The sequence below is a fragment of the Diceros bicornis genome, chromosome 15 (genome assembly GCF_020826845.1).
Source record: "Diceros bicornis minor isolate mBicDic1 chromosome 15, mDicBic1.mat.cur, whole genome shotgun sequence".
In the NCBI taxonomy this organism is placed as follows: Eukaryota; Metazoa; Chordata; class Mammalia; order Perissodactyla; family Rhinocerotidae; genus Diceros; species Diceros bicornis.
This window is the reverse complement of record NC_080754.1, coordinates 26790834-26801956: the sequence shown is the minus strand read 5'-3', so window position 1 is coordinate 26801956 and position 11123 is coordinate 26790834. Positions and strand designations below refer to the sequence as shown.

Here is an 11123-nt window from a genome sequence, read left to right as displayed (position 1 = left end):
GTTTTTAGATTGTTCTATGTTACAAAGAACTTTGTGGTAATTATATTTAGAATTTTTAGAGTTTGCAAAACTATGTACCAACTAAGTTGGTAAATCAGTCTAGATTCATATTGACATCCTTGCAGCTGCCTTTTGACCATTTTATTCATAACTCCAACAGAAGTAGCCAGGAGGAGTTAACAGAGAGAATCAGATTTACTTAGAATGCAGAATATTAGGCTGGATGAGCCTTCAGAGATCATCTAGTTCAACCCCTCTTTTTACATCTTAAAGTGAGACCTAGCTTTTCAAGACCTGTGTGTGGCGGAGTCACTTTCTGAGCTCAGATCTTTTAATTCTCAGTTCATAATAAACTGTTCCTGTGAGTTGAACACCCACAGAAAGTAGTGGAATAGTGTGTGGCTTGTTAGATATCTAAGAAGTGGTAATAGCCATGCTTCAGCATTTATAGTGTGGTAAGTAAATCTACTCTGCCAGTGCTGATTATGAGGCTTCATTATGAGACTTCATTACTTTGGTATTCAAGTTATGTAGACCTATTAGAAAAGGCCAGTGTTCCTAATCAGACATTATATATATGTGTATTTTTTTCTAATAGGCATAAACTTCACAATTTTAATTTTAAACAAATCATAAAATACTTCTAAGTATGAGGAAACTTACAGGCTTCATTGCCCAATTGTTATTTTTTGTGAGAATAGATATGTATGTCATATTTTCCTGTAGATAGCTTTATAATTCACACAACTTACACAGTGTTGGGGTAATTTTTTTCAGATTTATATTTACTATAAGGAGATAAGAGAGAAAAAATAGCTGACTTTACAGAGAGTGAATATACACTCTGAATGCAGGCAATATTAGGGCAGAAAATGATTTCTTTTTTTTTTTTTTTTTTTTTGCTGAGGAAGATTCACCCTAAGCTAACATCTGTTGCCAATCTTCCTCTTTTGCTTGAGGAATATTCGCCCTAAACTAACATCTGTGCCAGTCTTCCTCTATTTTGTATGTGGGTCCCTGCCAGAGCATGGCTGCCAACGAGTAGTGTAGGTCCGCGCCCAGGAGCTGAACCCCGGTGGCCAAAGTGGAGCACGCCAAATTTAACCACGAGGCCATGGGGCCAGCCCGATTTTTTCATTTCTGAGCAGTATACCTTTGAACTTGCATCAGAGTTATATGATTGTTTTTTGCCACTGTGAAAAAAAATGAAGCATGTGATTTAAGCTTCCCTTTAAAGAGAGTTCTTTTTGCGTAGATCATTTTGGAGTTAGTCCTTTTTATAAAATGACACCAATAAACCCCAAGCATTTACAACACCAATTCAGTACTGTTGTGGACCGTTAACAGAGATTTAAATATTTGCTTATAAATCGTTGACTTCTGATGTCTCTCTTTCCCCTGCCATTACAGTTTACTTTCTATCTGAAACCTATTCAACAAAAAGCTTGATAAAACTAGGAAATGTGATAACCATTCTGGAACTGAATTCCTTGTTCTAAGTGTATTTAGATGAGGTTTACTGATGTTTAAAGATGAATAGGAAACTATTTCCCCAGTGTGTATGTGTTTAATTTCTACTTCCATTTCCATTTTCCTCTAATAAAAGAAAATCACATTGTCTAAATTTTAAAGTTTTAAAAAGTCAATTATTAGTGCTTCTTATTAAAGAAGTTAGAAAAGGGAAGGATCAGACATTTATTGAATATATTCAACAAGTCAGTTTCTGTGCTTTACATTTGAAGAGAATGGGATTGGCCAAGATTTTAATCTTAACTGCTTTGAGTTATAGAAGTGGAGATTTAAGGAGTGACCATAATATATTTCTGGTGAGTAGAAGGGGGCGGGGGAGGACTTTATTTCTGCGTGATGTAGTGAGATGCAGAGATGGAGAGAGCTATTGAGGTTTCAGTGCGACTTTTGCCCCTAGTATTCAATGAGTTAACTCTCAGCTTGTAAAATAAACAGGAAGAAGCAGGGAAGTTGTCTATATCAATTCTTAACATTCAGTAACTCCCACTGCCTGTTTTTTTAGCTGCTTCCAGTCAACAGAGCAGTAGTGGAATAAGTTTATAGATCCCTGTAGCCCTTTTGCTCACAGCCTTTTTGCAACTGTTTATCATCATTTCTTTTATTCATCTCTAGGCTCTGGTGAACTCACAATGACTCCATTTCCTATATCATTCTCACAAGATGATCTTATCACTTGCTTTATGGAGAAGATTGAGGGAGTAGGATGAGGATTCTCTCATTCTACCTTTACTTTTTAGATGAAACCTCAAATCCTTAGAAGTCTCAGAATTAGCTCTATTCTGAGCTATTTTTTCTTTCAGCCTTTTCTTTACCTAAGAGTTGTTCTCATATAATGGTATATATAGCATCTTCATTTTCCCCCGTATCCATGGGCCTTTCTTTTGGCCTTCAGATATCTTCAGACTTATGTACTCTGTTCTCAAAAATTGTTATTCTTTTTTCTGTCCTCCCAACCTTCTCTCCTGTTAGTACGATAACCGATTGTCTGTCTCTGCTTCTTTCCACTCATCCTTTACTATTTTTTAACTCCTGTTAATATACTCAGCCCTGGGATATGGATGGTAATTATAGAGTTTAACATATTAAGGACCTTAAAATCTAGTTGAGTAGACAAAGTAACATCAATCTATAAACTTGGTCAGAATTTAGAGACCAGGATTGGCATGGTATGTTGTAATTATGATGAGATGTACAGATAGATAGAAAGAATGAGGCCATATTACAAAGAACTTGTCAGAAGAATTTAGTGTAAATGTGGAAGGTAATAGGTAATCAAATATAGATGACATAATGGTGCATTTTAGAAAGATCTGGCAACTATTTCTATAGCATTGTAGAGTTAATATGGAATATATGATTATGCTGTTAGTCATTGTAGTTGACATATCTCTAAAAGATATAAAATGAGGCCCTGCTCTTAAATAGCTTAAAATCTTTCTAAGAATAATAAAATTTTAGGAGACCAGAGTAAAGGAAACCAATTCATGCATTGGATGAATGTTATTTGCCAAGGATGACAAATACATCGCTTGCCATTGTGGTGACCCATGCTCATATAACAGACATTGATAATTGATCCTGGAACTTGTTGCTGAAGAAACTAGAATGTGGTATTAAGAGTTCATAGAACAACTCTCTGAGCAGCTGTTACTAACAAGCTTTGGCACTGAGATTAAAATTTTTTATAATCTCTTTCGTTTAGGAGTTGGGGGAAGTGCTAGTCAAGGTTTCATTGAAGAGCTAGGTGGGATCAGCTGGGGTGATAGGTAGGATCTCTCCAACCTTATTTTCTCTTGCTGTCTGACGAACTTTTTGGCTTGTAGTCTTAATGTTCTCCACATGTACCAGTATAAATCATACCTGCTGTGTTCATGCTGATCCTCCTCCCAATCTGGAGTATTGCTTTCACCTTCCAGCCAATTCCACTTCCTAATCCTTCAGATTTTATTCAAAACCTCATTCATCCCTGATATTGATTCCTTTTTCTGAACTGTGATTGATAATCCCCACCACCCCTTTGCTGTCGTCTTATTCTCTAATTGGTGTATTTGTTTGGATTCCATAATTAGATTATAATCTCCTAGGGAAAGGGTTGTATCTGACAGCCTCTTCTGTTTCTCACAGTGAATACTAGTTGGTTGATTGTAGGAGAAATTTACATCATGTAGCAGGAATGGCTTAAATGTGTAACACAAAAATATGTTGAAGACTGGTTGCAATATGTGAGGTATAATTGGTTTAAAATGTGATATTTTCTACTTTTTCAGTAATGGTTTCATTTTTTACCATTTCTTTGGTCTACCCTTAATTCCCTCATTTAGATTATGGTCAGATCATTTTCCTCAATTTTGGTTGCAGACCAAAATTTTAGACTTTAATGCCGTTCATCCTGCTTTGCTCAACAATAAAATCTTGCCTAAAGGACGAGTACTATTTAATAAAGGGAGGGAGGGCCTAAAATATTCATATAACCCTTTCAATGAGAATTATGGAGTTTGGGAGCCAGGTTAGCACTTACATTTCCCTCAGGCAATAATAGTTAATAAATCCACAACTCTCCATTTAGATCATTTGGTAAATGTTTTAGGTCGTATCCCAGGGTCCCTTCCTCTCGTTGCCCAAGTTTCCGGCAGCAACCGTGTTAAGGGGCCTTAATTTAATGCTTAATCGAATCCTCCAGTACTGAGGGAGAAAAGCAGAGAAGTTTTGGTGAGGAGCGTTATCTGAAAGATATTTTTGTAGAGGCGTTTGAGAAATGCTGGTCACCTGGAGTAGGGGGCTGCACCATATTTGTGAGTTCCGTTTTAATTTCCCTTGAAAATCACGATGTGGGCGGAGGCAAGCGCCTGGATGTGTGGAGGGGCACCGCAGCCCTGCCCATCAAGGGAACCGTCGGGGTCTGGATGCCCCTTTCCCCGCCCACCCATCAGTTCTGGCCGCGCATGCGCTGAGCCAGCGGGCCGGAGAGTTGTCGGCTGGGAAATGGCGGCCGCGGGCTTGGTCGCTGTGACCACGGCTGCAGAGTACTCTGGCCCAGTAGCGTCGGGAGGTAACCTCTCCGGTGTTAACTGCGGCCCAAGCTCCGGGGCAGGCGCTGGTCCTGGCCCGGGCTCATGGAGTCGCTCCCTCGATCGAGCGCTGGAGGAGGCGGCGGTAACCGGGGTGCTGAGCCTGAGCGGCCGGAAACTGAGGGAGTTTCCCCGGGGAGCGGCCAACCACGACCTGACGGACACCACTCGGGCGGGTGAGTGGGGCGGGGGGCATCCCTGCCGACGGAAGGCCCGGGGCGGGGCGGGAGGCCACCCCAGCCGGTTGGGGGGAGTGGGAGTATTTAGAGCAACTGGTCCCACAGCTTCTGGTCGGGGCTCGGGTAAGGGGGAGAAGCCGACTGCCCCAACCCACCCAGCCCCCCGGGCCTGCGGGCCAGACCCCAGACCCAGACCCCGGGCCTGGCGAGGCGGCGGACAGCGGCGTCTCTCGGGAAGAGGACCGTAGGGGCTTGATGGGTGGTGGTGTGCTCGCCTAGAAAATTAACTTCTGCCGCTGCCGAGGTAGTGCCTTGCCCCGCCCCGGTGCCTGCAGGCCCTTTCGGATTTGGGATGCCAAGTTGACTTTGCTAAGATTTGGGCTTGTAGCGCGCTCTTCTTAATGGATCAGAGTAGCATTGGTCGCCGCGTTGTCAGGAAAGCATCGAGCTCGGCGCTGGCGTTTTTCCGAAAGAGTTGTTTTTAGTGTGAACCCAATCGCTGTAACTTTTCCTTCTCCACTTTCATGTAGTTGACTTACCAAATGTACTTGTAAAAATAACTAGAGCCCACCTTCAGACTCCCATTGCTTTCCTCTCTCCTCATGCCCCTCAAAAAAAGTTGAAGGAAGAAAACCATCTGAAAAAGATACATAGATTGCCTACCATATCTGTATTTAATGCTTTTTAAAAACAAACATTACTTTGCTTTATACATGTTTTTAAACACAGGAAAGATAATAAAGAATTAGGTATTATTTGGTTTTCTTAGTTGTAGAGAACAGTGTCTGGTGACTGAAGTGTTCAACATAATATGTTTTTCTTGTGTTTAAAATATAGCTTCCTCAGGGAGTAGATTAAAAACTGAGCCTATTCATGTTTTACACAAACACAAAGAAGGAAGAAAGTCCCTTATGCCGGTTTGTACAGTATGATGTGGTTAAATATTTTATTTTCATATAGTGTTTTTGCAACCAAAAAATGTACTTTGTGTCTTATATTTATTCCATTTTATTTACTTTATCTTAAAATCTTTGATAACACCTTTCCTATGTTTGTGCACTCATTAAAGACTGATGAGTATTACATATGATTCACTCATGTTAGAAAAATAAACAGAACTGTTAAACCAGTTCAAGAAACTATTCTTTCCAAAGAAACTTTTGCTCTAGTGTAAAATAGGAGAAATTAAATGCCTACTTATTTAATCTCTTTTTGGACATAGTTGTACTGAATACAGTTTGTATTTTTTAGTGAATGATAATAAAATTAAACTTTCTTGCTAAGGTAAGTTTGAACAGCCACTTGCCTTTTGCATATGTTCTCATAGATGACATCTAAAATTGTCATCATATCCCAAATTTCCTGCTTCTGTTATGGCATTATGGTTGTTCAGGAGTTGGATGGCATAGTGATTCTATATCAGTGTGAGTCATTTCAGTATTACTATATTAAGCCTGAAGCTAAAGAATAGTTGATTACAAGAGTTTAACCAGCTCCTTATCATACCTGCTTTTAAATAGTTCTAGGACCAACATGTTTTGCCTTTAAGAAATATTTTATTAACTCACAAAGAAAACCCAAGGGCATTTGTGAAGAATAAGTAATCCCAGTGAATTTTTCTCTTACTGTGCTCTGAATTTTTAATTTGTTATTATCTATGCTTATTTTATTACTTTCATAGTTTCTTTATAAACCAAATTTTTTGTTGGTTGACATGTTATCTGGTCAAAAAGTGTAAAAAAGAAAAAAGATTACAAGGTATTTCATAGCTTACTAGACTAGATTCATTTCTAACATTTTAGAAATATTACTTATTTAGTATGAGAAATCTTTGGCAGACCTTGGTAACTAAGAAATCTTTGGCAGACCTTGGTAAATACAAAAACACTGAATTATTCTAAACAGATAATTTGATACAGATAACATCATTTATTGAGTATTCACTGTTTCCTATTCATTGTTAGGTGTTTTAAAGTACATTGCCTTGTTAAATGCTCATAACAACTAATGGATTAAATATTATCCCACTTTACGTATGAGGAATCACTCAGAATTTACAGTTGAGGAATCACTGAGAAAGACATATAACTAGTATTAGTGGTAGACTTTCAGCTCAGGTCCATCTACCTCTTTTCTCTCCACTGTATCACACAGCCTCCCTATGTACAGATAGATATTACTGTTCCTGTTTACGGATAGTACAGCCAAGGTTTGGAGGGATTAATTTGCACAAAGACCTGTAGTTAAAGGCCGGGAAAGGTGGTATTAGCCAGGATTTGAGCCTAGTTTGAGGTAACTCCAAAACCGTAGTCTACCTGTTACACCAGGTACTTTGATGAATTCAGACCCAACTTATATTAGCTAAAATGTTTTGTTTAGATCCTATAGAAAATTTAAAGCCAAGAAAATTATTTGAATGCTATGTATATCAAAATTGCCACACAGTCTGTTCTTTAATAATGTATGGAATGTATCTAGTAGAGCTGCTGTCCTTCAAGAGTTTACATTCTAAGAAACAGCATATATTATCCATACCACTTATAATTTGACATGATTAGAATTCATTAGGAACATTTTCTTGAAGTTTTTCCCTCCTGTTTGTTTAAAAAGGTAAAGGGAAATATTTGTTTGGGAATGGGTGACTTGATCCAGTAGACAAGGAAAATCTTAGAAAAAATCACAGAAGACCTCTTGGGGCAGAAAGGATGTAGCTTGGATTTGGGTAAGCAGAAGTGAGAAGGAAAGCCACTCCAGGCGGTGGCTGTATGCAAATGGTGGCTATATGTATCCCCTCCAGGTGGATAGTATACACAAAGTCTTAGAGTATAGGGCACGTCATTAATTTTGCCAGTCATACATTCACCTTTCATCTGATAACAATACTTCAGTTTTCCTAGGGAGTCACCCTTTTCAGTTACATGGATCCCACCCCAACACAAGGGTGTGCACATGACTCAGGCCTAACCAATCAGTGTAGTCCATCCCTCTGGCCACAGTGATTGTCAGAGATGGGCACATTTTCCAGTCAGCAAATATGAGTGTTAATTCTGAATTTTTTTTTTTTTTTGTGAGGAAGATCAGCCCTGGGCTAACATCCATGCTAATCCTCCTCTTTTTGCTGAGGAAGACCGGCTCTGAGCTAACATCTATTGCCAATCCTCCTCCTTTTTTTTTTCCCCAAAGCCCCAGTAGATAGTTGTATGTCATAGTTGCACATCCTTCTAGTTGCTGTATGTGGGACGCGGCCTCAGCATGGCCGGAGAAGCGGTGTGTTGGTGCGCGCCCGGGATCCGAACCGGGCTGCCAGTAGTGGAGCGCATGCACTTAACTGCTAAGCCACGGGGCCGGCCCTAATTCTGAATTTTTTATTGGAACTATTGAGGAAGAGGCATGCTTTGAACTCAGGGCTTGCTGAGAGAATAAAGTGTGAGCCTGGAGCTTGCCAATAAGTGGAAAGCAGAGCCAAAAGATGGACAGAATTCTGATGTTTGTGCTATTTTTGGACTTTCAAACTATGAAAACTAATAGAGTCCCTTTTCTGCTTAATTTGAGTAGAATTTTTTTGATACAAAATAAGAGTCCTGACTAATATAGTGAGACTGCTTTTTTTTATTTAAAAAAAAATTTTTTTTAATTTAATTTAATTTTTTCCCCCAAAGCCCCAGTAGATAGTTGTATGTCATAGATGCACATCCCTCTAGTTGCTGTATGTGGGACGCGGCCTCAGCATGGCTGGAGAAGCGGTGTGTCTGTGCGCGCCCGGGATCCGAACCCGGGCTGCCAGCAGCAGAGCACGCGCACTTAACCGCTAAGCCACAGGGCCGGCCCAGAGACTGCTCTTGATAGTGTTGTGGTGAGGCCAGTTTGGTCAGAATAACTGATTGGATTAGAGAATATAAGAGCTACTTTTCACATGTGAGGAAGCTAGGTTGATGATAGGTTCAGAGACAGGGAGACTAATCAACATTCATTCATTCAACAAACATTTATTGACTAAGGAATTTTGACAGGTGTAGATATACACAAAGGACCAAGACACTCCCTGCCTTCGAAGAACTCAAGGGATCTAGTGGAGGAATAAATAAATAGACGTAAAGATTATTTGAATTGTCTAATAATAGCAGAACTTTTATGTGTTAAGGCACTATGCTAGGTAATATAGGGGAAACAAAAATAAGAAGAGACTTTACCCTCTAAGCATTAAAAAATCTAGTAATCTGGATGGGTGGCTGTGATAATAATCCAAATCTATGAGGGAATGAAAAATATCGTATTGGAAAATGAAAATGTACAAATGCTGATTGAACTTAAAAAAGGGAGGACAGAATGCATCAAAGATGACTGAGCTGTTATAACACCTGGAGGACTAGGAAGATGGTAATGCTACTGATAATAATATTAGCTAATATTTATTGACCTGTTGGCATATTCCAGGTGTTATACTAAGCTGTATACGTAAAACATGTACGTATGACAACCATGTGAGTTTTAAGTACTATTTCTGACCCCATTTACACATGAAAAAATGGAGACTCGAGATTAATTTGGTCAAGGTTACACAGCTAATAAGTGACAGAACTGGGATTCAAATTCAGATACATCTGATCCTAAGACTTGTGATTTTGATCACTAAGCTATACTGACAAAGAAGTTTGGTACACATGATTTCTTTGGTTTGCCCAATACCTTTAAGGGACCGGTAACGCATCTAGTTAATCCTGTGCAGCAAATGGAAATGTAAATCTGGAGCTTTAAGAGTGAAGTTAGGGGGGGCTGGTCCCGTAGCGTAGTGGTTAAGTGCGCGTGCTCCACTGCTGGCGGCCTGGGTTCGGATCCCGGGCACGCACCGACGCACCACTTGTCAGGCCATGCTGTGGTGGTGTCCCATATAAAGTGAAGGAAGATGAGCACGGATGTTAGCCCAGGGCCAGCCTTCCTCAGCAAAAAGAGGAGGATTGGCATGGATGTTAGCTCAGGGCTGATCTTCCTCACAAAAGAAAAAGAGTGAAGTTAGGGCTACAGGGTACATTTGAGAGAGTCATCATGAAGAGTTTTTGAGGTTCCTGGAGGAAGAGCGTGGAGAGTGGAAAAGCTGGTCACTGACAACCATTGGGTACACCAGCATTTAAAAAGGCAAGAAGAGGAATCAGCCTGAGAAAAAAACAGAAATAAAGTTCCCTGACTAGGCCTGTGCTAGAATTCAGAGGATCCTAAAGCTGAAGGAACCGTAATAACCATCTAAGTTATTTTACAAATGAGAAGCAGTCTCAAAGAGGTTAAATGATGTATTTAAGGTTATATAGTGAGGTGGTGCTGTTTCACAGAAGGCAAATAGCGGTCACGGTTGAAGGTGTAAGAAATCTCTTCTGAATGGAAGATGGAAAACAAGAAACGAAGGACTCAGCTTTGGGGAAAAGGCTGTAGTGGAAGGCAGGAGGGGGAGACTAAAATTATACAAAGGAAGAAAACAAATTGAGATGTAGTGGGTGAGCTAAGGTAATGCAGTGTTATTGAAGCCATGAGACTTGAGACTTTGAAGAAGTGGATGCTTATTCCTAGGTAAAGAAGCATGAGGATTGCTAAAAGGCCATTTAATTTTTCAAGGAAGCAGTCCATAACCCACAAAATTATGGTTTCGTTAGTCTGGGAAATGTGCACTGGAGTGCCAGGTCTTAAGTGGAACTCATTTTTCTTGGGTCCTTATTTATGTGTATTTGTATCAACCACAGTATATGTACTGTGAATTTTTCTAGAGCAGTGCTGTCCAGCGTGGTGGCTACCAGCCTTAGGTGGTTATTAAAATTAAAACGTTAGAATTTAAAAATTTGGTTCCTGAGTTGCACTGGCCACATTTCAAGTGCTCGGTAGCCACGTTGTGTCACATTGGACAGCACGTTAGACAGATCTACTGTCTGTCACATTGGACAGCACAGGTAATAGAACCTTTCCATCGTCACAGAAAGTTCTACTGGACAGTGAAGTTGGGGCTTACTGTCTTGAATAGAATTGGAATTTTCTTCTGTATTAGTTATTTTATAAATCATACTTCTTTTGGCAGTGTTTTTCTATATTCATGAAGACGTTAAGCCACCACGGTGACTAGAGCTAAAAACACTGTTGAATAGGCAGAGGCAAAGGGAGGAGGTGGCAGCAAACGGAACCTCAGTCATAATTACAAGACCCTTGGTAACATCTCGGGGCCAAGGGGGAAATATAAGTTTTTCTAAGAAATAAAATCTTGTTGACAAAGACTGCCATTTAAGCATGTCATCTTTGTTACTAGAGGCCTTAACTATACACTTGATACATTTACCATCTACTGGGTGTTACGTATTCAAATCAGGAA

General features: G+C 39.9%; 1 protein-coding gene across 13 annotated transcripts in view; it reads left to right on the top strand.

Annotated features, from left to right (window-relative positions):
* Positions 1-4498: 4498 nt before the first annotated feature.
* The window catches only part of LRCH3 (leucine rich repeats and calponin homology domain containing 3), a 104057-nt gene continuing 97432 nt past the window's right edge, over positions 4499-11123 (top strand). For all 13 annotated transcript variants that reach the window (XM_058555984.1, XM_058555979.1, XM_058555987.1 and 10 more), the window contains exon 1: positions 4499-4774. In XM_058555984.1, the coding sequence (XP_058411967.1) occupies positions 4513-4774 (262 nt within the window). In that variant the 5' untranslated portion in view covers positions 4499-4512. The remainder of the gene's footprint in view (positions 4775-11123) is intronic.